This window comes from Haliotis cracherodii, unplaced genomic scaffold (assembly GCF_022045235.1).
Source record: "Haliotis cracherodii isolate W230 unplaced genomic scaffold, xgHalCrac1.p SCAF_3, whole genome shotgun sequence".
Taxonomy (NCBI): domain Eukaryota; kingdom Metazoa; phylum Mollusca; class Gastropoda; order Lepetellida; family Haliotidae; genus Haliotis; species Haliotis cracherodii.
This window is the reverse complement of record NW_027266286.1, coordinates 26,954,853-26,981,373: the sequence shown is the minus strand read 5'-3', so window position 1 is coordinate 26,981,373 and position 26,521 is coordinate 26,954,853. Positions and strand designations below refer to the sequence as shown.

Here is a 26,521-nt window from a genome sequence, read left to right as displayed (position 1 = left end):
GTTACTGAGTCTGACTACCCTATCCACTTCGTTCCCTTTTACAACCAGTTCAGTGCTGGGGACCTACTCTAACGGGGCTTTCATGTAGACAAGACCAAATCATGCACTGAAAAACATGGGTTATATTTCATATAAAAACTTTATCTAATCACACCATGACTGCAATAAATAATTTAATTTAACTTGCATACAGCATCGAACCTGATCGAAGATAACACTACAGAGATCAAAGTGCCATACATTTAAATACATATTTCTGAAAGCAATTCAAGAACATGAACAAAAAATATGGACCTGAAAACAAACATTGCATCTATTTTGGATAACTTACGGAATATTCTGCTTTTGATGTTGGTCCGTGTTTCTTGAATTGAATGTCATAAAAGCCATACTTGATTACAGCACTTGAACATGTGTGGCGATAATGAGATTAGATTCCCGATCTCATACAGTCTGAGCTTAGACCTGTCTGATCAAATCTCCAACTACATGTAAGCACCTCTCTAATTTACTTAATACACGGAAATACACACTTCACATTTATGTCATCTGGAAACATTTAATGCTTCAAAGTCACATACTCATTGCCCTGTGATAAATCTTCAAGCAGTCTAAAATTGCACTGGGCATTTTGGATTATTTGTGTATTTTTGAATATGATGTAAGCTGGCTTAAGTGGACAAATACTTTACTACAACCTTAGAAATACTTCATAGCAAAAATGTTTATGTGAATGATATATTCACAAGCTTATTTCAATATCAGTGATCACTAAAACACATAAACTGTCATGTCTCAGCACATACACTGGCCCAAACAATCTACGGTGTAAGTGAAGAAATTATGAGGATAAGTGCCACAGCAATGTAGCTCACCTATATATGTCATAAGTTTCTGTTGTCAACAAAGAGAGATTTCTTGTTAGCATCAATACTGCAATATTTTCCACACCAATACAGTCGAAAAATGGACACTAAATCTAATATTTTGAACAAAAATTGTCATCACAAGAAGAAACATACATGCCAATGTTTAGCTCCTATGTGTGGCAATTTCAGAGGAAAAGAAGCATGTGAAGTTTCAACTTTATTGGTCAAGTTGTTTCTCATCTTCCCGAGGCAAGAGAGTTAAATGACTATAAAAGTCCAGTTTCCACCTTTGCCAAACTAGGCTGGAGTTCCTGGGCTCAATCGTAGCACCACCAGTGGCTGTTACAAGCCATGTCCATTCTATGCCTCTCCCATATGGACCAAACAGATTCCACATCTCGTATCACTTGCATTTGCTTCAAACAAAATGGTGGCGCCCAGTCAAGACGATCTGATCGACCATCAAGATCTATTTTGTGATAAAACTGTTCTTACTTCGTGAAGTACATCAAATAACGTGAGCACCTTGATTAAAAACATGAAAAGATTTGGGAAATATCTGTTGACAACGAGTTGGCGATGCACATTCTTTGCAAATCCTGCAATCGACCGAACTCTGCATGACAGTTTACGAACCGGATTTCGATTTTGGTGCGCGATTTTGATTGGACTATGCATAGACTCGTTAATCCAGCCAAAATGTAACTCCATAATACCAGCCTAGTTTGGCAAGGGTGGAAACTGGACTACAAGTCAGTTAACTCTCTTGCCTCGGGAAGATGGTTGTTTCTCAGGAGACATGTTTACAACACACGTCAGATGCCAGATAACACACACTGGTCAAACAGGCTACGACAAAAGCTCACTTACTGAATTAGACTTTCAGAAAGGTGATCTAATAAAAAATAAACTAATGATATTGTAGCCTGCAACACTAAAGATATATCACAATAAAAAAGCCTCATCATGTTGAAAATATACAAAACATCAATTTTACTCACTGAACTGTTTTTAAAAGGATGAAACAATGGTACCAGTGTCAAGATCAAACAACCACAACTGACAAGTGACGTAGGTGGTACAGGCATCTAACCTGCTGCAATTCACGAGGCAGAGGTGCACCCCACAACTGTCCTTTTTGGACCAAGGAATCTTGGTGTTACAGAACTCAATGACCAAACAGCCACAGAGCTATGAAAAATCATATTCTAAAAACAAACTAAAAGTGAGACAAACATGGAACAAGACATGCTTTCTAAAAATAAACACACATTTTTTAAATCTGAATTCAAGTGATATTTTCAAGGAATACTAAACATCTAATTAAACAGAGTTGGAAAAGTCGGGCATGGTATAACACTATCCATCAGTACCAGCAAGTGGTTTCTCTGACATTTTCACAGTTTTCATTACAAATTTAGGCCAGTGATTCATCCTTCCAGATCAAGTCGGGTAATGGTGTTTTTTGTCAGCAATCTGTAAACTGTTTCACTACAGCATGTAAGAACTAGTCCCAGACACACCAGGACTTGTGAGAGCAAGCAGGGAGTGTTACAACAACTATACATTTACCTCAACCAACTGCAAAACAAAGTCAAGTTCGATCATATTACACCATAACATCAAAACATCAATACTGTAGTCACTGTAATAAGCAGCCTGGCAGGTCAAAAATTGACAAAGAGGGACAGAGCGGTAGAGAACAGGCTTAATTCACACTTGAGTGAGTGAGTGAGTGAGTGAGTGTGTATGGTTTGTACACCACTTTAAGCAATATTCCAGTAATATAACTGCGGGGGGACACCAGAAATGACTTTGACACATTTTACACATGTCAAGAATCGAACCCAGGTCTTCGGTGTGACAAGCTAACGTTTTAACCACTAGGCTATCCGACCACCCCAGTTCACACTTTAATGAGTGAGTGAGTATGATTTTTTTACCACTTTAAGCAATAATTCCAGTAATATCACTGCGGGGGATACCAGAAATGGGCTTCGACATGATGAGCGAACGCTTTAACCACTAGGCTACCCCACTCATATTTTTGAGTGTTTGTAAACAACTGTTTATTCAGTACTCCCATAAATTTGCTCTCGTTGCTACATGGTTGAAATAATGCCAATGCGACGTTAACTTTTCACTCACTTACTGATCCCTACTCCAAACAGCATTACGAGGTAAATGTTCCATCACAAAGGAACAGCTCACTTTCCAGTCATCACTGTCAGCATATGGCTGCCATACTGCTGACTGCATGCTGCTGCAGATTATTTTCAAATACTGGCTGTGAGGTCCGGGACAACACTCAATGAAAACTTTATACTCCGGATTTAACTTTTTTACAGGGCTGGACATGTGTGGTGTAGGGGGCGGTCTTGACAAACTGTTGATGTACAGACGAGGGGATGTCAGCATGGGGAGAAAGTCCTAGGAGGATTCCACCGCAGACAGCTCTTTATTTACAATTCCATTACAAACCACCAGGAGACTGTCATTGTTTGACATGGAGTGAACGAGCAGGGCTTTACCTGGGTCCAGCCATGTATCAGGCCTGGGGACTCTTTGGAATAACTTTGGGGGTCTCAGGCAAGAAAATAGAGGTCTGAGGGTGATCACTGCAACCTTGTTGATGTCTTCAGAGTGACCACACCTGGCACACGACTGATGACTTTCAATAATTATAATTTTAATTTTGATTTTAATCAAAAGCATGATCTGATAAAGCTGAATAGTTTGGTGGCTTCCTTGTTTGTCACAAAAACATTGGAATTGGACTGAACTTTGTTTTTTATCAGAAAAGAAATATCAGTTAAATTTAAACTACATGTTTCAAAATAATTTTTTACATTAAGTTTTAATGATTCGAACAGACAAGCTTTTATAGTCTCATGGAACTCATGCACATTATCCGTGTCCATTCTCAATAGCTAGTGTCCTGTAAAAGCCTGACGAGTGCTTAAGTTCATGCCACTAACAGGAGAAAAGTAAATTTTACAGAAACCATTGCAGAGGCGACCAACACAACAAAGTAAGTGTGAGTTATAGAAAAAGGTTTAAAGTTACTTTTGGCCATATTGTGAACAGGCTTTACACATTTAACCATAGACGAGAATAGAACCTGGGTCTCAGCTACCCCACTGCCCCATGACACCAGCTGACCAACTATTGAATCTGTATTCATATAGAGAATCAAACCCAACCTTCTGGGTGACAAGCTAGTGCAGTAACCATCTGGCTAACTCCTGTTTCCAGAAACTACTTCAAGACTTGATTCAGAAAATGATGAATGATTCTGGATGCACTTCTTTGAGCCCAGTTGGGTTTTCAAGAAAAAGAAAAATATCATTTAAAAGATTTTTTTGGGTATGTGCTTTCAAAGAAACTGACATAATAGGATAAACGTTGGCTTAATATGTCTAAAAAGAACTTCAATTAGAACAACACACTTCTTCTGGTTGCAGATAAAATTTCATGATTTGAGATAATGTTACTGTTGGCAGTTTACATAGGGCCTTTATCTCAAAAAGGAACAAAAAACTCAATTTTCCACTATCTTTTTTGGCATCAGTTTTACAGGGGTAAAGGAAAGATTAATCATATTAATTGGCGTGATATGACAATCTCTGGCAGCACCAGTGTATTGAGTGTCATATTAATCAGCAAAACTTCCAAGCCTCATCGACCACGACAACCCAAGTAAACAACACACAAGGATTTGTTGAAATAAAATAAACCCAGTATCACAGATCAAATCAAATGTTGCAAAAAAAATGACAAGTTAAAGATTACTGGGAATAAAACTGTGAAGGAAATAGGACCTCTAGCCTCAGGGGTACAATATGACAAATTATCATCTTTAAAAGTGATGTCCTCACCTTCAGTTTATTGTCTATTTATTCATGTTTGGTATCAGCTGATTGTATCAGTTGAAGAATTGCAACTGTTAAGGCCCTGAGGCAGCAAACAAACATTAATCTAATGACCTCTCTATTTGAATGAACTAAGATGGTCAGTGAAGATAGTGGCCAAGGGGAGACAACTCCAATCTGACCTGAAGAGCAACTCCAATGTCTACTACATCACCATCATGATCATAACATACACATCAACACAATTTGTTGGCTTATGTAAGCATACTTCTCCGGTAGATCAACAATGTAAAAGTTACACAGCTCTGACATAAAAACTCAAGCACATATTACATCCACTGAATAGCATAACAACCAAATTTCCTAAAAGCTAATTTTTACCCCCAAAAATATAAACTCTAATGAACTTCAAGTGACAGCAGCATCTTTATTTTCTGTTGGGTTTTTTTCAAAGCAGGAGGATAAAGATAGAAAACAGGAAGTACTGAGAAAATATGATTTATGTTGTAACCTGATTTATTACATCAAAGTGGTGACAAGATAAATAAATATGAACTTGATACATGGTATCAGGGAAGGAAGATCCAATGTAGGTACTGTCATCACCAGATGAAGATGAAAGATGCAAGCATAATCAGTGAGTTATCTCCCCATATGGAAGTGTCTGGGGAGTGAAGCACTCCCTGGCATGTTGTTTTAGAGTGTGGAGCCCGACAAAGGAGCACAAGACAGTTTATCGGAACAACCTGATCTGACACTGCAGCTGATAGCCAAGCCATGAAGTTCCCACTGCTCCCATGTAACTTCTCATCCACTATTTACACACCAATTAGTTTTCATGGCATGGCCATGTGCTCTGTCCATCACCACTGGATTTACATTCACACTGCTGACTTTTTTCAAGACTCTTTGAAGAGGTGAAAGTTATTTCAAAGTGTTCCTCTTTACCAGAGATGATATATGTGTTTTGAATTGTTATCTGATTGGACAATATATAAACAAGCATTAATTTGGTGGTCTGTTGGTTCCACATAAATCGTGAAATTTCACAACAGCTATGCCACACCAACATAAAGATAAACCTTTTTTTTGTTATGTGAAACAAGATTGAGCCAACAGCCAACTATGCAATAAGTAATGTAATAAATGAATGTCAAATGCTCCCAAAATAAATAACAAAATAAAACCTGCCGATTAACTATGTTTATCATTGGCAAATCTCCCTGTACATGATTACAAAACAACAGATCAGTTCTTCCGAAAGGTGTTTTTGTATTATTGGTTTATTTATGTTGAACAGACCACCTGTCAAGTCAAAGCAAAGTGGGAGCATAGCATCTCATCAGTGGAGGAAATTAGCAGAAGAGTTAGGTAGTCATGGGTCGGCAAATCATCCTGACTGGGAGCTGATGGCAACAACTGACATGTGACTTGAGTGAGTGGTAAAGTGGGTGGTTGAGTGGGTGGGTCAGTGAGTCAGTGAGTTAGTGAGTGGGCCGGTGTGTGGTAAGATGGATGAGTGAGTGGGTCAGTGGGTCAGTGAGTGAGTGAGTGAGTGGGTGGGTCGGTGGGTGAGTGAGTGAGTGGGTGGGTCGGTGGGTGAGTGAGTGAGTGTGGGTCAGTGTATGGTTGAGTGAGTTGGTCAGTGAGTGAGTGAGTGGGTGGGTGAGTGGGTTGGTGTGTGGTAAGTGGGTGAGTGAGTAAGTGTGTCGCTGTGCGGTAAAGTGGGAGGTTGAGTGGTTGAGTAAGTAGTCTTACAGTTATGTGATGGCATATCAGAATGATGTGCAAGGAGAGCCAAAAGTGATGCAATAGAAACCATGAGAAAGGTCAGTGCTGACAAACCTGGAAACATAATCAGTGTCAATTTGGGATTAAACCCACGACCAAAGGATCCTGGCCCAATCTGTGCATCTTAGTGCAATGACTACTATAAATATATGTCACAGTATGATTGCTGTCACAGTCTTGGATAGTTGTTGAACAGGGTCAAAAGCCACAAACTGCAGCCACTTACAGCAACTGCAGTTAGTTCTCAGGACAGTTAGGAGGTACTGGGATTAACACTGTCCAGAGATCCTATGGCGAGTCAAGTCCCACCATTAGTGCTCCCCATCTAAAGACCTGTCACAGATTTAGAAAATCCCAAATGCCTTGTAGCAAGTAAGGGCCATCAGCAAGTGAGCTCAGAAACATTCCAACATCTCCAAGACACTGTACCTTGAGGAAATCAAACTCCAAGTCTTTGACAGGGTGAGCCAACGCTTCAGCCACTTCACTACCCTACCAGACAAGTAGGAAGACATACCATTCTAAGGTACCACAACATTCATATTCACAAGGTTAAATAAAACATATGACATGAAGTTTTCCTCAAGTACTTACCAATTGCCATATTTGGTATGAGGGAGCATGCTGCAGAGCCATCTGGCAGAGTTGTGGGAGGTCTCCAGCATCCCGATGGTACTGATACAGAGACAGGTATCGGTGCCACAACACCGCACTGTCCTTGTTTGACTCCAGTCCACGTGCCAAAACGTTCAGGGCCTGGTCCAAATTGGCTTCTGAAGAGCTGCAACAGAAAATAAAACTGCTTTAGAAAGAAGTAACATTGGATATTGGGTCCTGTTGTTTTGTTTATTTATTGTTTAGTGCTACACTCTGCAATATTCCAAATAAATGATGGCGGTTTGAAAATAATCAAGTTTGGACCAGACAAACCAGTACTTGATTTTATGTGCTTCAGGCCTTGGGAAACCTGTGACACACAATGAACCAATTCACCAAGACTGACCACCTGATCCATTTAGTCTCACAACCAGCACAGGTTTCTTGCTGGGGAACTATTTTAACCCTGTATCTACAGGGTGTTTCAATCAGATATGTTTCATTTATTCAGTCAAGAGATCCACAGCATATTTACATCCTAATCCCCACAGCTGAGTGAGTTAGTGAGTGTATGTTGTTTTAACACTGCACATTCAAGATTATTGCACTTGTATAGCAACATGGCTGCTTGTACTCATTCTGACTAATACCGATTGCTAGAAAATTGCTGCCGCAGTTTATCATGAATACCCCATTCAGACACACTATACTGACCCTGAGCCGACCAGTCCTTATTTTACCCCTTTTTAACGTCTTTTGAATGACGCAGCCGGGAATCGAGTGAGTGAGTGAGTGAGTTTGGTTTAACGCCACTTTTAACAGTATTCCAGTTATATCGCGGCGAGTCAGCTTAATGTGGGAGGAAAGCCCCAAGTGATACAGGTCTAAGACGTTTACCACTTCAGTGAAACCCACAAGCACAGGTATGGTGCTGTCAAACCTAGAAACATAATCGGGGCGAACCGGGATTTGAACCTACAATCAGGTTTCTGGCATGCCCAAGGGACACAACTCTGCACAGCACATTGCGGCACCTTAGATGACTGGACCACCCATGCCCCCAGCCGGAATCGAACCAGGATCTTCCACTTTCCAGGCGGACTCTCTACCACTATACTACGGAGGCAGTCAGTGAGCAATGATCCACATCGTTTGGGCAACATAAAATACAATCATGTGGGTCATACATTGCTGCCACCCATTCCTCATTTCCCAACTTAAACAACAAGCTTGGGACCTATTCTGACCCACATATTGTAATACATCAAACACTTTCAATCGTCATATCTGGACCCGACTGGACTATTTCACACCTGATGTAAGAATCCAAATTTGAACCATATCAATGTTGTCAAACCATGTTGTATCAATGAAAACAATGTCAAAGGTTGATTTCATTCCTGATCGTCTCATTATGGAACAGTTACCGTGGTAATAGCCATCTTCCAACATCCCCCCAAATCAGTTGTCGATATTGAGAGTGAAATTCAAGTCCTTGTCATAACCCAATTATAAACAAGAAAACAGCATTACTCCCGCCATGAGGCACATAAGAAGTCTGTTTGTTCACAAAGAAGTGAACATGAACTATAAAAAAGGGCCCCATAAAGCCTTAATAAGAGATAGGCACTTGGGCAGCTTTTGGTCATCAGAAAAAAGTATTTAATGTGAAATTAATACACACAAAATGCCCTTTCCCAGGACAAAATAACTCTTGATACGTATCTCTTAGATAACTTCAGTTGTTTCTGAGAAAACGTGCCCCCATTGCACAAACAACATGGATCGAAGGCCGTAACTCTGTAAACAATTAACTGACGGGACCAATTTTCGAACTCAGTCTTGACAAGTATCTCTTAGATAAGCATGACAACTTTCATTCATGTAACTTCAGTAGTTTCTTAGAAAACTTGTCCCCATTTCTGGTAGTATGCACCAAGGTGAAAATCACAAACAAGGGCCATAACTCTGTAAAAATTTGAATTTACAACATCAATTCTCGAACTCATTTGAGATCATGACCAGTAACAACAGTGTGCAAAATTTCATTTCTCTGACTTAAATAGTTTTTGAGAAAAATTGTATGCTTTGAGAACCGGATGAATGGAAGGACAGATGGACAGATGGAAGAACACTTTGTGGCGGGGATAAAAATGTGAGATTTAAGGGGTCCTTAGATTCAAATACTTCAGCTAAAAACCTCATGGACAACAGGATCCCCCTTAATTTCTATGGCACTACTCAATGCTTATCAACAGAGCTAAAACAGCATATGTCCTTCAAACTACATACTTGTTTCCTTTCTGGCATAGCAAGATTTTGACATTAATTAGGCAGCTTCCTAAACATTTTGTTTTCCCAAATTAAGTCCAAACAAATTACTTTCTTGTTCCAAATATTTATATTTTTCTTATTTGTCATTTATTTTATTTGGTGCATATTTTAATGGTCAATATCCTGCTTCCAGGTGGGGGAAAAGTAAATATTAAAAATCTTACTGTTGATTTAAGGTTAATTTCCTGAGAAGAAGAAAAAAAAATATATATAAAAAAAAACAACCAGATAATCAAACAGATATACTTTAAATTTGTTTATCTCATTTACTTATAATGAAGGATAGGCTAGCTCATCTATATAACAAGAAAAGCATGTCTGGCTTGACATGCTTGAAGATTAATACATAATGAACAAGAGTTTGCCACTAACGTGGCTATATCCCCCGCCCTTGTTGCAGAATTTATGACATAATTAAATCTAAACAAACCCTAAACCTTTTTTTACCGAGGTGGAACTTGTCATGGAAATTGTAAAAAAAGAGATGAGTTTGGAACCTAAGAGTCCATCTTGTTGCCATGGAAACGTAAAAAATAAATATTTCTGAAATTTCTCAATAGCAAAAGGCACCAGTTCAGCATGTACCTGACAGACCTGCAAAGTTTCATGAAAAAATATTGAACGGTTTATGAGTTATGCTCCGGAGACGAAACGTGACGGACTCACGGACGTACAGACGGACGGAGGGAGGGAGCCAGTTTCTGTGTCGCCCGCCAACTTCATTGGGCGGGGGATAATTATAAACATATTATCTACATATTGCATGACCAACTTAGCAAACAGCAATTATCACGGCAATAATTCCCTCGAATAAAAAAATAAGTATCTAGCAGCTAGTCGTGCCTGATGAGGAAGCTAATGAACCACTAGATTGAGAGCAACAGACAAGGTAGGGCAAAAAGCTTGCATATCATCAAAAGATTCACAAGCTATAACATTTTCATTAGGGGAAAAATAGAACTCAGATTTATTCTCAACAAGATATATTTCCCATGAAAAAGGTTTTTAATTGCCTTGGCTGAAATGACAAAAAACAATATAGCAGGTTTGTGGAGGAATTGATTTGCTGCATGTGTGGACCATGTCAATCTTTGACAAGAATGATGGGTTTAGGCAGCTTTTTGTTTTAATTGACAGACAAGACACACAACCAAAATTTTCTTAGAAATTAGATTCTGTCTAAAATAACTTGAGACGTCTCTCTAGCGTGTTTAGTAAGCATCAAGGAAGGCTAAATAGAATGAACTGAAAAACAACTATTTAAACGACCAAGTTCTATCTAACAATTCTAAAGTTAACCGGGGATATTTACATTCGTCTTCCCTTAACGTCAGTCTTCTGCATTTCCTTTGTTAATGTACATTGGATAGGAAAGAATATCAATGAGAAGAAAAAAATGGTATTGGGATAGTCTGATGAAAAAGAAAGATACACATATAGAGTTTCTCTACAGCTGCAGAGCATTAATTCCACATCACTGCCAAAAGAAATCTGTGTCAAACAGGAGTTGTTCCCCCTGAAATGACTTCATGCTTTCCGCCATTGTTAATTCAAGTGATTTTTTAAAGTCAAGATGGTCCATTGTTGAAAACAGGAACAAAAACAGGACCACAGAAAGATCTCGGTGAACTTTAAACATCTCAAGAAGTATAACAGGATTCCCAGACGACATGGAATTTAACAGCAACAACTCCTGGAGCCTTCCGATAGCCTTCATGGAGTCTGTCAAGGAACAGCATGAGGGTGAATCACCGCAACTATTGTTGTTTGTACACGACTTCCCACGTTAGGTGATAGAGCACAAGGTATCAGATGTATTATAAACACAGAGACAACACTGACACCAGTTTCATCAGCATTTTCCTTGTTTTTGTTGAATTACCTTCCACCACAGCATGAGGAGGGAAGAATTTAAAGTGGTACCAGCTCTATTATCAACCTCCCGTATTGCAATCTCCTCCCCAAGACAAGACAAATGGGAACTAGACCATACATTTATGAAAACTAAAAAGGTGATGAAAGTTACTTTCTTAGCATGTATTTGTTTTCACTACCAAACAGGAAAAATGGTTGCAGAGAGTCAAACAAGAACTTCTTTCAGCCAGGCAGAATGATAATACATGTAACTGAAAAATGTTTAGATTTCACAAAAATCAATTAGTCTCATCTAAGCTCTTTGTACACTCTTCAGTTTTCTACAGTCTTCAAACCTTTAAGAAGTTTAATGTTTTCATCACTTTACTCGCAAATTATTATCAGTGTCAGAAATTACAGGGATCAGGGATTCTAGCATTTTGCTGTTATAATATTTGAATATAGGGGTCCCAAAATTTAACTTCTAACAGAAAGGGGTTGGTGTGACAGCCAAGTGGCCAAAGCATTTGCTTGTCACACCAAAGACCAAGGTTCTATTCCCGAGATGAGTACAATGTCTAAAGCCCATTTCTGGTGTCCCCTACTATGATATTGCTGGAATACTGCCTCACTCACTCTACCATGAATGTTACAATGTCAAGGACAACTCGACAATATTTATTTCGAACACTGGTTATGATTTCCATTTGCAAAGCTTTTCTCCACTATGCAGTATGCAGACAGGACGGTGTGATCGTGTTTGAGTTCTAATGCAATGAGGCGTGTGCACTGCGTATTGGGAAAACAAACATACGCTTCCCATTGAAAACAGGAAAAGCCATCTTCAACACAATAGCATTGAAGACATATCTTCCAGTGATCAGGAAAACATGCCATAAACACGATGTCAAACAACAATGCATTATACAATAGGCATTTATCCGTCCTGTCACTGCATCTGATAAGTTACCACATCAACAAATCTTTTTCAGCTGCTAACATAAGTCAGTAAACCCAGAGCAAGACGGACAACATTCTGGTCTCAGGATCAAACACAGTTCCTACTGTGATCCCGTTAGGTAAAAATACCATGCAAATGATGGTCGATCCACACACATCACACGACTAGCTGTCATCGACCTAACACATCCGAGGTGTTTTATTTAGACGCAAAGCCCTGACCTTGCCACTTTTCTGTGTTTAGTTAAGGATATGAATGATAACAGTTAAGCCAAAAAACAGGAAGAACCCACAAGCTGGAGATTTTTTCCTGATGTTAAAATCTCAAGCAGGCAGATGAATCTTGGGTTGCATTTCTGTGCTGATACCAAATGAAGCGGCTATGGCACATATGCACAGAGGATTAAAACAATTAACTTGAAGACAGGAATAAGTCAATTGTTGCATTGTTTGCCATGTCATGGGAGCTGGAGCAGACATAGAGAATTCTAGTTGTGTTTCTAGGCATATGTAAAATAATAGAGCAATGCTACACACCCACCAAGAACACAACCAAGATGGTGAGAACAATGGTTTAAAAGCAGACAGCCTTTCTCTACAAGAGTGGGATGACGACATCTATGTCTCATAGATTTGATCATATAAGCAGGTGAGGATGGAAACAAGTCTTTTCAAAGGGTGCTATTATTGAGTTGTTAAAAAAAAGAAATTCTTCTTCAAATGGTTCTTCAGTCTTTTGAAAACTTTACATGTACAAATCATACAATTTCAATTGCGGGCAATGTGCATTTAAAGCTATATTTTCCTATGACAAATATTCAATGTTTTGGGTATATAATATAAATTAGAAGATAAAAATATAATCACCAAAAGGGCAACAAAGTTGTTCTTAATACTATGAAAGGTGTTTGTTTCGTTTGTTTATTGTTTTACGCTGCAATCATCAATATTTCAGCTATATCCCGGAAACAAAACCATTGAGAACAGGATGTATGAGGACAGGAACAGAAATCTGGAGCATTATTATTCTGTATCCATCATAAAAATAACAATAAATATTTTATCAAAATCATAAAAATACCATAATCTGCAACACAAACATATCAACTAGTTATTAGGCTTTTTACCCTACATTACCATGAACTGGTCCCTTATCAGAGTTCAGTGTTTTAATACCTGTTATCCTCAATTTGGTCCTCACACATAATTTCATATAAATGAACAAATTAACCAGTCATAAGAAGAAATTACAGAATTCAGGGTCGATTCCTTGGTAAGAAACTGAAACCGATCAATCAACAGAAATATTAGGGACTGGAGGCCTATTCTGACCCAGAAACTCTGGAGATGCAGTGATTTAGCTCGGATACCAAACAAAGTGCCCTTGGGTTGTTTGTTATTACAGTAAACTACGGCTATAACGAACTCAAAGGGACCTTTATTTTTAGTTTGTAATAACTGTAGTTTGTTATAAGCATCTATACGGCATATATGCAAGACACGACCGAGGCTAAAAAATAAGTTTGTTATATTGGTCAGTTCGTTATAACCGTAGTTTACTGTCGATATCGCGGCAACACCATTTTCCAACTCCAAAAGCAGATTTGCCTGCTGTGACCTTGAAAATGAGGTCAAGGTCACCAAAACCGACTGGTGTCTGCGGAGTCTGTATATACACCATAGTTCCAAATATGAAGACAATCCAGTGTTTAGTTCTTGAGATATCGCGGCAACAAACAGGTGGGACGTACGGACAGTCGTGAATACTATATCCCCCGCTTCACGCTTTCGCGCGGCGGGGGACAAGAAGACTAATCTGAATACATGAATACATACGACCAGTGTGAATTGTTGTTCCATTCTCAACCAAATATCAAACCATGGCCTGCCTCCAGGGAGAGCTATGCCAGCAAGTGCTCTGAGTCTGACCAATGATATTGATTACAACTCACAAACAGCAATGTTTCTAGCTTGACAAGATTCTCAACATTGGCAATAGCCTTGCAACCATCTTCTCCACAAACTGCTTAAATGTCAGGTAATGGTAGAATTTACCAAAAGGTTCTTGCACAAAGTAAGGCACATTTCAATTTAGTGAGTTATACATGGCCTCCTTTCATATGTTGATGTAACAAAAGGCACTTGTCATAATTTTCTTTGACGAAACAAACAATTACACAGGTAAGGTGCCAACCATACCTAGAAACAATCAGAATAATTTGAAACTCAAACAGACAAAATTGTTTTGTAATCTTGGCTCCCTTATTTATTTAACGTGATCGAGGTACATAATGACTCTCAGACTTTTCTCACAGTAAGGGACTCGAATCAAATCTACTACTTAAATTTTGAAAGTGAAATCCCACAAACTGACTGAAAACAAATGGTCGTGCCTTAGATGACTGGGTCCCCCGTGCCTCCGGATTCTTGACCATCAAATCAAAGAATTCATTCCTTTTGCAAATTCCTCTTGTTATTACTAAACATAATGTGTAAGACTCTTCAGGAAGAAACAATACTGTTTTTAATGTATTTTTATTTTATTCAATATTTGTGAAATGGGGATGAGGCAAATCTTTACACCAAGCAATAAACAAACATCAACTAATAGAAATGCTGTTGACAAGTGCAATACAAGGTCATCTAGCTCGGTGACTTGGTTGATGCATGTCATCGTCTCCCAACTACGTAGATCGACGCTCGGATGTCAATCACTGGATTGCCTGGTCCAGACTCAACTCTTTTTTACTGACTGCCATCATATAGCTGGAATATTGCTGAGTGTGGTGTTAAACAAACAAACAAACAAACACATGTGCCATACAAGGTACTCACTTGTCTGCTCCCAGCTTCCTCTGGGCCAGTTTCAGCCACAACTGAACATCCTGAGGGTTCTCCATCACAGCCGTCTCCATTGTTTGGATTTCAGTGTTATTGCCACCATAGTAGCGTACATCCTCGTCACACAAGATGTTGTCTCGGTCAGGTGGACTTGGATTGTTCAGAAATTCTGAAAATTATATATTATGTTAGTAAAATTGAAACAAGGATTTGATAACGATGATTTATCTGTTACTCAAGAAACAATTTGTTCAAGGAATACTCTTATCCAATTTACCTAACGACCTTGACCCTTTGCCCTTGAACTCTGACACTGTTTCCTGTCTCTCTGGTTGGTCCTGGGCAGGTTTCCATATCCGAGGATCAAAGAACATGGTATGTGGACGGTCTGTAAAAGAGACAATAGCTATAAGACATTGAACATTGATACACATGGCAGTGAGTGAGTATGGTTTTACACCACTTTTAGAAATATTACTGCAATATCAAGGCAGGGGACACCAGAAATGGGCTTCACACATAGTACCCATGTCGGGAATTGAACCCGGGTCTTTGGCGTGACGAGCGAATGCTTTAACCACTAGGTTACCCGACCGCGCCAACACATATGGCAGAAAACGTCACACAACCATCCATAAGCACAGTGATATTACCATCATAAGGAAGTGAAAAGTTTCATGCTATTCTGGAGTAAAACTGTACCATTTATTAGATCTTATAGTTATAGTGAATGAGTTGGGTGGAATGACGTTTTGAACATACATTTTGTTTTAACACAACAAATCAGCATGATATAAGGCTCAGGACATTTTCTACTTTGGTAAAACATGTGACGATAGGATAGTACTGACAGACCAGGAACTTGTCTACAATGCAATGATACCACTAGAACAGTCATAAGTCTATGTTAGGGTGTGGGAGATACGATCACCTTAGTGCTAGGATTACTTTGTGGAACGGGTCCCTGGGATTGCTAACAGGATAAATAAAAATTTGGGTCCCACAATCTGTGTGTACAGAGAAAGTAGCAACTCTGTACAATAGATTACAGCCCCTCAGACCAAAGCACCATCAGATATGCATGGTTATTTTAATCCCTCTGCCTTATTAAACATGATGACTACAAGTGAGCATGGAACCAACAAAAGACCCACAAGGCAGGACTAGGTGGAGAGTTGGGGGAGAAGGTTGTAGGAGACACCTACTTTTGTTGGCTTCTTCTGTGACTCTGGATGCAAGCAGGAGACACAACTGATCAGAGGTCATCTGACCCTCGTGTTGACGGACTAGATTATCTATGTAAGTACCTGAGGTAAACAGAACAGGTGGTGTTTCAGTTTTATAAGCCATAATTCAGTTCAATAACATCATGTTTACTCACATAATAATAATATAATAATAGCTAATTACAGTGTTTTCTACATGCCTCAATGAGTGAGTCAGGCAGGCAAGTGAGTGAATGAATGTTGTTGTAAATTGATCGAGAGAGAAAGAGACAGACAGACACAGAGAGTGACACAGAGAGAAAGAGAGAGGTGTGCGTGCATGAGTGAGTGAGTGAATGATTGAATGAGTGCGTTTTTGTTTTTTTCATCCGGACCTAGATCAAGCCACCAACATTATACCCTCCAGGCAGATGTTCCACACACTAGACCACAGAGGTGGTCTTAACATTATGGAGTCAAAATGTCAAAGACTTAGACAGACAAAGTTATTTGTGCTCAACTAGAATCCGTTTCCGTAACATGAATTTACCTATAGACTTGGAACAGTCTTGTGAAGAAGTGTTCTTGACCCCGGCCAGTTTGGGACAGTAGGACAACAAATCCACAAGCACCTCTCGTTCTGACAACTTGAAGTCTCGCTCGTGTTGGCTGAGTGAAGAAACAGACACAATGATAAACTGTTCATTTTACTATGTTCAAATATGTAGAATCAAGTCTACATAATACACATAATGTATCCATGACACCCAATACTTATAATGTATGAATGACACCCGATACTTGGAATGTATCCATGAAAGCCTTATTCATGATGTATTTATGACATACAATACACGTAATTTATTCAGGACATCCAATATATCCAACTACATATACTAAATTATTACGCAAAAACAAAACCCAGTATGTCCTGCCAATGCTCATTGCACCACACACCCAATACTCACCCAGTACACTTGTCATCGTTACAGCGGCCATGGAGATCATAGGTACACAAGATCTTCCTTGGGTTGATCTTGTTGGAGTATGTGATGGAGGATATGGTTTTGTTGGATTTGGTCCTGTAGTATGGACTGAACCTGGAAACGAAACAACACACAATCAGACAATGATCTGCTCCGAGTGTGTGATGGAGGATATAGTTTCGTTGGATTTGGTCCTGATTGTCCCAAAGTACCTGCACACAGACACTATGTCTTGCCTTGTCCCCTTACTTGATGAATACACCATATCACAGTCCTACACCTTCTTCCACTAGGAACTTACTGAGGGAACCCTACATTGTGACTGACGAGGATGGTGTACTGGGGACCAACTTCTTCAATTAGGGACTTACTGAGGGAACCCTAGATTGTCATTGGCAAGGATGGTGTACTGGGGACCAACTTCTTCCACTAGGGACTTACTGAGGGAACCCTAGATTGTCACTGGCAAGGATGGTGTACTGGGGACCAACTTCTTCAACTAGGGACTTACTGAGGGAACCCTACATTGTGACTGACGAGGATGGTGTACTGGGGACCAACTTCTTCAATTAGGGACTTACTGAGAGAACCCTAGATTGTCACTGGCAAGGATGGTGTACTGGGGACCAACTTCTTCAACGAGGGAATTACTGAGGGAACCCTACATTGTCACTGATGAGGATGGTGTACTGGGGACCAGCTTATTCAACTAGGGACTTACTGAGGGAACCCTACATTGTCACTGATGAGGATAGAGTACTGGGGACCAACTTCTTCAACGAGGGACTTACTGAGGGAACCCTACATTGTCACTGGCAAGGATGGTGTACTGGGGACCAACTTCTTCAACTAGGGACTTACTGAGGGAACCCTACATTGTCATTGATGAGGATGGTGTACTGGGGACCAGCTTATTCAACTAGGGACTTACTGAGGGAACCCTACATTGTGACTGACGAGGATGGTGTACTGGGGACCAACTTCTTCAACTAGGGACTTACTGAGGGAACCCTTCATTGTGACTGACAAGGATGGTGTACTGGGGACCAACTTCTTCAACTAGGGACTTACTGAGGGAACCCTACATTGTGACTGACAAGGATGGTGTACTGGGGACCAACTTCTTCAACTAGGGACTTACTGAGGGAACCCTACATTGTGACTGACAAGGATGGTGTACTGGGGACCAACTTCTTCAACGAGGGACTTACTGAGGGAACCCTACATTGTGACTGACAAGGATGGTGTACTGGGGACCAACTTATTCAACTAGGGACTTACTGAGGGAACCCTACATTGTCACTGACGAGGATGATGTACTGGGGACCAACTTCTTCAACGAGGGACTTACTGAGGGAACCCTACATTGTCACTGATGAGGATGGAGTACTGGGGACCAACTTCTTCCACTAGGACTTACTGAGGGAAACCTACATTGTCACTGACAAGGATGGTGTACTGGGGACCATCTTATTCCACTAGGGACTTACTGAGGGAACCCTACATTGTGACTGATGAGGATAGAGTACTGGGGACAAACTTAGTCCACTAGGGACTTACTGAGGGAACCCTACATTGTCACTGATGAGGATGGTGTACTGGGGACAAACTTATTCCACTAGGGACTTACTGGGGGAACCCTACATTATGGCTGCTGCCTCTTACCTATACGCTCTGAAAGACAGTAGGGGACTTTTGTAGGTGAGATCAATCTGCCTGTTCTTGTTGTCACCATTTGATTTGGCACTTCCCTTCTTAGAAATCTTCAGCTTCGGTATCTGCAAGGAGAGGACGATGATGTTTAAACCATATCCAAAATGGGCAATCATAGGAAACAGAAACTTCAAAAGTAGAATACTGGAAAAATCATGCAGATAAATTCAAAGTCATTTTCTTACTACAAAAATGACATGCATAAAACATTCAATATCAGCAGCCATCAATTTAGTAGTAGTTTCAGAAGCCATCACTTTGTTACTCGTAAAGGTTTTAACCTCCAAAGCAAATACAAATCATATCGAAAAAACTATCCTGGGACACCTAAAAGTCAAATTTGGCCTTAAAATTGTCAAAAGCCATCTTTTGATTCTTTAATTTTAGATTTTTATGTTGGCTGAGTATTTTAAACAAACTATTAAAAAATAAAGGGCCTTAATTTCTAACACTATTATCATTGTATCATGCAGCACTACACGTTTACTATACTATTAAAGTAGTTCTTCACATACCTCCTTCAGCTGTGCCATGAGTGCTGTGTATGCCCCGACACGTCGGCACCAACTTGTTGTCGTGGATTTCTGGATTTTTAATATCCTCTCCATCTTCTCATTCTGACAATGAAGGGTAATGATATCCATGATATAAGGTACACTGAATTAGGCCATGAGATACATGCTTGTACCTTCACATTATCAGTATGTGTATCATTCATTGGGGTACATCAAACATCAGTATGATCAGCTCATAAATATTTCAAGACCACATATCTAACATATTCCTACAATCCATCATATTCACAGCAGTGATCATTCCAATTATCCAATTATCCTCCCTAAACATGACTAATGAGAAACTTTACCATCGGAGGAAATAATTCAACTGCCAGATGAAGAATTCCTTTTTGAATCTTATATATCCTCCAGTTATATTGCAGCGTGTCAGCTTAATGTGGGAGGAAAGCCCAAAGTGATGCAGGTCTCAGACGTTTACCGCTTCGGTGAAACCCACGAGCACGGGTATGGTGCTGACAAACCTAGAAACATAATCAGGGCGAACCGGGATTCCAACCCACAATCATAGGCTTCTGGCGTGCCCAAGGGACGCAACTCTGTACAGCGAATCACGGTGCCTTAGACGACTGGCCCACCCGTGCCCCCGATGCAGGTCTTTGACATTTATCTCGGGAGAAAACCACAAGCATGGGCATGGTGGACCTGACAAAAGAAGAATGCTAATCAGGCAATGAGATTCCTACACTCCTGCAATCTACGCAGCAGGTACAACATACAACCTACCTGCAGCTTCCTCAGGTTTGCCAACTGCTGCCCAGTCGGCATAACAAATGCTGGCCTTTGTGGGTCTTCTTTGCACTTTTCTCCATTCAGAATTTTGATATCTTTCTCAGTGGAAGACAAAGGTATGTTTGGTTTATTGCTGGGATTCAGTTCGACCAGTGAACGTCTCCTGGGTTTATTGTCAACAATATCAGGTACATCCTCGGAATCCAGACGAATTTTTTCAAGATCTTGTGTCAAATGTTCCGTTTTTGTCTTCTTTAACACGGGAGACTTAGCTTTAGGTTCCTGGTCCTTGACTACAGATATACCCTGAGCTTCCTTCAGACGCCGGATCTTCTCTGCATACTCCTTTTCCAGTTTTTTCAACCTCTCTTTCTCTTTGGCAATAAACTCGGCAGGTTTCTTCTGAGGTGGTTTTGTTGGAGGTGGTTTTGTTGGGGGTGCGTTTTCTTTTGTTGCTGTAGTGATCTTTTTCTTTTTAACAGACATCTGACAAACAGATACAATCAGTTAATGTAGTTATAAATCTACTCATATCATAAAGCTCTGAACATGCTGAACAGAATCATCAAATACAGAATTCAAACGACTGAGACCTCAATTTCCTAATTCCCATATCTGAGGATATAAGCAATTTGTCAGACTGCCTCAAGCCACAACAAATAGATTTCATGTTCCTGGAGACAACATTTTTTTTATTCAACATATGACTCCTCAAATGTACTAAAAACACACCCAAAAAATTCCTTAAATTAACTAGTAGTGTATTTCTTGAGGTATTTGACTATGTTTGACTATGTTTGACTATGTTTGACTATGTTTAACTATGTTTGACTATGTTTCACCCTGAAAATAATTTTGGAGCCACAAACAGTACATTGTGCCTGACTATCAACCCTGTTTACCAAGAGTTGAGTACCAGACATTGAAATCAGCACAAGATGTAGCCACTGTGCCTTCCAAATCTACTTCACCTAAAACACAAATAAACCACTAGGTTCAATAGTCTGAACAGCTATTGGAGATGGCCACTGCCGTTTGGTGCTGTCTATCAACAAACTCACCTCATTGAAAACAGTTACAGACAGATTATCTCCCTTCTTCTTGTCTCCTGTTTCCACAGTGACCACTCTTGGTTTATAGTTGGGTCCATAAAATGCTTTTCCAAGGTTAAATACATTCTGTTCAGCTTCCTTGAACTTCTCTTTTTTATCCAACAGTCGATCCTTTACACTTTTAGCCTATTCCGAAGAAAACACAATCGTCATGAGCACACAGGGAAAATGGTATTTCACAGTTCCACTGAGAAACATAAGCTATGCTGCATGCTGTCAAATCCAGTCTATTGTCACACTGTTACATTTGATAGCAAAGAAGCCCCTGGTGACGTTTGCAACAAGTCATACCAGTGCACTCTAATGAGTGAGTTGGATATATGCTCTGCTGTTAACGGTTCGCATTACTTTTCAAACCATATTACAATGAACACAAAAATAGGCTTCAAACATTGCACCCATATGAGGAATTTGGCTCTTGGCATATATTTCAGTTGATTTTTGTGTTACTATACAGAGTAATATTTCTGAGCTTACTGGAACGAACAGAATTATACTCAATAGGTTATGGGCTTTTGGCTAAATTTGCAGACTAAAATCCTTAAACCATATGGTGACACCACTGCCTAATCATGAATACTTGAAAAGTCACATAACCCAGTGCTCCTGTCAGACAACTCCTGCTCTAACAATAGACTGAACTGTCACTCAGTACATATAAACCATAATTCTTCACAGCTAGTATTCTCTAACTACTTTTCAAATATACACCGACCTGTGACTTCGTCTTCTCCAGCTGTTGTTTATTTGCCACCACAATCTTCTCCGCAGCTGTCAGCTGCTCCTTCAGCTGTTCAACCTTGACCTCAGCAAGGCGCGCACTCCGCAAATACTTGGAAGCCCTTGTGATCAGCATCTTGAGGTTGGCCTGATCTTTGATGATGGCTTGCCTGCAAGACAATAGAAGCACTTCTTAAGAAAACCTCTCTGACAGTTACAGTATAAGCCTGAAATGATGCCATCTGGATGAGGTGAGATGAAATGGGGTTTAACGTCGAATTCCAAGATAATTGCACTTATACAGAGATGTGCATGCAGTCCTTGTTTTAGCCCCTGAATGCTGAGTGCCAGGCAGGGTAACAAGTACCATCTTTTAACATCATTATTATCACTTTGCAGGGATCAAACCCTGGACCTTCGCTCTCCAGGTGGGTGCTCAACAACTAGACCACGGAGCCTGTTGATGCCATCTGGGGCCGAAATTGAAAGCATCAACTTCAAGACCATTATTTCTTCTATTCTTCTAGGATTGCACCGTTAATAATTGACTCTGAACCAGGCAAACACATCACCAAAAACATGAGCACAATCAAACTCATTGTGGCAGTTAGACATGCAATCAGCAAAGTCAATGAGGATGCACACCAAAAGTTCTTGAGTTGGCTCTTTTGACAACCATGGCATACTGGGGACCTATTACTCCCTGGAATAATCATGGGACAGATCACCCGATGCTCTTGAGCTGGCTTTTTTGACAACCATGGCATACTGGGGACCTATTAATCCCTGGAATAATCATGGGGCAGATCACCCGATGCTCTTGAGCTGGCTTTTTTGACAACCATGGCATACTAGGGACTGATTCTTCCCTGGAATAACCACAGTAGTATGAACCACTCGATGCTCTTTAGTCGGCAATTATGACAAGCATGGCCCACTAGGGATCGATTCTTCCTTTGAATAATCACAGGACAGACCCCAATGGTCTTTAGTCAGCTCTTACAACAACCCTGGCATTCTATTGAAGACACTCATGGACCTATTCTTCCCCAGCTTCAACACAGGGGACAGCATACAGCAGTAAGCATGGTAAGGCTAAAATGACTCACTCAATTAATATTGACAGATTTTCTAAGTGTTTAACCATCAAAGTACTACCCTTCCTAAGATACCACAGTGGTCAATCATTCCTTTAAATCATAAAGTAATCAATCCGCTAAGGATCAACTCTAATGTACACTGAAGCAGTGTCTGAGACCCCATGACGTACCTCTGACGGGTAAGATTGGCCTCGCACTGCTGGATCTCCTGGATCTTCATCACCTGCTGCATCTTCGTCTCCCGTGGCTTGTCCGTACTGGCCTTGGTATCATTCTCCTGGAAACGGGAGGAGTTAGTGCCGATTCAGAATAATTGGACAAAATGTCCTCCGACAACTACTTACTTCACCATATAATCCATAATGGGGGCTGTGAATGCTGTTTTATGACCCATTTTCAGCAACATTCAACCATATCACAAGGGCCTGTAGTCATCAAATCGAGGACAGGCCAGACAGTGGTTGACAACATGAACAACAAACCAAGCTTTCAAGTCACAATGACACACCACCAGACATGTCAAGCATTTTAAATACTCACTCCTCACGTTTGTCTTATGCCTAACACTGAGTGCTAGGGACCCAATCTTCCCCATGTGGTGTATTGGGTGAGGTGAAATGGGGTTTAGAATCGCTTTCAAGATAATTGCACTTATATCGCAACATACATACATATGTATGTGTGTGTGTGTGTGGCTGCTTGTACTAGTCCAGACTAATGCCGATTTTACAGTGCTAGCCCACTGAGATACCAGGTCACTGTTTAACATGAATACCTAACCTAGACACAGTATACTGACTCAAAGCTGACTAGCCCTTGTTTTAGACCCTTAATGCCGAGCACCAGGCAGGGTAACAACAAGTACCATCAAATAACATCTTTTGGTATGACTCAGCCAGGGAACGAACCTCAGACTTTCTGCTCTCCAGATGGGCGCTCTACCACTAGAAAATGGAGGCGGTCCATAGGGAGTACTAGTTATACAAGAGACAACTTGTGTCATACTGCTGAACTAAACAAGTTCATTACATCTCTGATACTGGTCATATAGGTGACTCATGTGATACTTCATGGGAAAAATAACCAAAGACAAACGACTAACCAATACTTCAAAACCAATTTCAATAACAGATTGAACATTTGAGCTCATATTAAGCTAACAAAGACTTAACTTCTATGATTCTATCAAATTCTCTGCCGCTACAACAGACACTGTTGTCATGACAAATCATCCAACAGCCAAGGAAACGGTCAACCCAAACAGTACACCAACCTGGACCAAATACTGTCGATGCTGAACAGCCACTAAAAACTGGTCAAAACATATCAAAAATAACTTTGTTTACTTCCTAATTCCTTCACTCTGCTTTCAGAACACAACACAATTCTCACCTCCACTGACTTGCGAGCGGCCTTGAGGAAACTGTCCAGATCTCCCAGAAGGAAGGACATGGGGTTGATGCGGACTGGTGATGGAGTCTCGTCTTCATCTGACGAGTTCTCTAGCGGAATCACCACTGGTTTATGTACAGGCAGCTGACGGAGGTAAGCATGAAGGTATCAATGTCAGATATAGGCCACTTTTAACAGTATGGCATCTTGAAAGCAGTCTAAAGTTGTGAAACCAATAAGCTCTTGAATGGTACTGACACACCAGGAATCAAAATCAGGGTGAATATTGGACTTGAACTGAAATATATGACACCTTTGAGCAAATAACGTGAATCTGGATATTAATCAGCAATATTTCTGTTCCTTCAGCGCCAAATGATTTCAAATAACTGTTCTACCTCACTTCTTGTATCATAACCGTAAGATATTGGGTGAGTGAGTTGGGTTTAACGCTGCTTTTAACAGTATTCCAGTTATATCACGGCGTGTCAGCTTAATGTGGGAGGAAAGCCCAAAGTGATGCAGATCTCAGATGTTTACCACTTCGGTGAAACCCACGAGCACGGGTGCTGACAAACCTAGAAACATAATCGCGGCTAACCAGGATTTGAACCCACAATCATAGGTTTCTGGCATGCCCAAGGGACACAACTCTGCACAACGAAGACTACCCGTGCCCCTGGATATTGGGGTAACAGTATACAGTGTATCATATTCAACTGGAAAACATAGACTTACATAGACTTAAATTTCAGTCACTGCACAAGATGGTGTATAAAGTTTACCATTACCCATCACAATACTAAAAGAGTCATATATACAAAAGCAGCAAACACTTTAACCACTAGACCACCCCACCACACACACAACTTGAATCTTACAGGAGTGAAGATGGATGGAGCTTGTTTCTTGGCTGGTTTGTTGGTTTTGTGTGTGGTGAGGACGTGTAGAGACGGAGACTGGCTGCGAGAGGTGGACGGCGATGCTTCGTTACTGGCCGGCTTCACTGGAGGAGCTGGTACCTACAACAAACATCACCATGGCATCACCATAACTAGACCCAGGCTTGTATTAGTGAACATTAATTTGACCTCTGAATATACATAATTATTTCAGTTACACTTTCATGATCTTTTATTGTCTCACTGAGACTATCTTAATTTATTTTGTCAGTTACATATTTCAGGAATGTGCAATATAATCTCATCCCCAAAACATTCAACATTTTCTATAGCACATAACTAGACCCAGGCATGTATTGGTAAACCATACCTGGACCTCCGAATATGCATGATATTTCAATTACACTTTCAATATCTTTTATCGTCTTAATTAATGCGTATTTTAATTTACTTTTATCAGTTACATATATCAAAAGCTATACATTTTCACGGGGGAAAAAAAGAGGTAACAGTTTTCATATGACATTCATACATATTCAATCAGTCAGTGACTTAAATCTTAAGCCAAAATTTCTTTCTGCTTAATAAGCTGGGCTAAAAACTATCCTTACATAAATCTTGATAACTAAAAATCTACTGAAAATGATGCCAATATCCATATTTGAGCTGGTGAACAGAAATATTTTTGGAAAAGAGTGGAAAATACTATCACTATAATGAGTACATCAATGTACAGAGTCTCCAAGCCTGAACTAATCTTGTTGTATCATTATATGTGCAGGTGAGGTGAGGTGAAATTGGGTTTAACATCGCGTCCAAGATTATTGCACTTATATAGCGACGTGCATGCATGCGTGTGTTCAGCTGCTTGTACCAGTCCGGACTGATGCCGATTTATAGTGCTAGCACACTGAGATACTGAGATACAGTTTAACATGAATACCTCACTCAGTATACTGACTCCGA

General features: G+C 40.1%; 1 protein-coding gene across 1 annotated transcript in view; it reads right to left on the bottom strand.

Annotated features, from left to right (window-relative positions):
- LOC139476113 (zinc finger C3H1 domain-containing protein-like) overlaps positions 1–26,521 on the bottom strand; it is a 100,742-nt gene that overhangs the window by 61,683 nt on the left and 12,538 nt on the right. Inside the window, exons 8-21 of the mRNA XM_071259370.1 lie at positions 25,535–25,675; positions 24,654–24,797; positions 23,432–23,538; positions 22,157–22,331; positions 21,391–21,567; positions 20,324–20,815; positions 19,538–19,639; positions 18,975–19,087; positions 17,292–17,423; positions 16,874–16,992; positions 16,324–16,425; positions 15,396–15,506; positions 15,113–15,287; positions 7,127–7,313 (exon numbers count right to left, since the gene is read on the bottom strand). Coding sequence (XP_071115471.1) covers positions 7,127–7,313; positions 15,113–15,287; positions 15,396–15,506; positions 16,324–16,425; positions 16,874–16,992; positions 17,292–17,423; positions 18,975–19,087; positions 19,538–19,639; positions 20,324–20,815; positions 21,391–21,567; positions 22,157–22,331; positions 23,432–23,538; positions 24,654–24,797; positions 25,535–25,675 — 2,277 coding nt within the window. The remainder of the gene's footprint in view (positions 1–7,126; positions 7,314–15,112; positions 15,288–15,395; positions 15,507–16,323; positions 16,426–16,873; positions 16,993–17,291; positions 17,424–18,974; positions 19,088–19,537; positions 19,640–20,323; positions 20,816–21,390; positions 21,568–22,156; positions 22,332–23,431; positions 23,539–24,653; positions 24,798–25,534; positions 25,676–26,521) is intronic.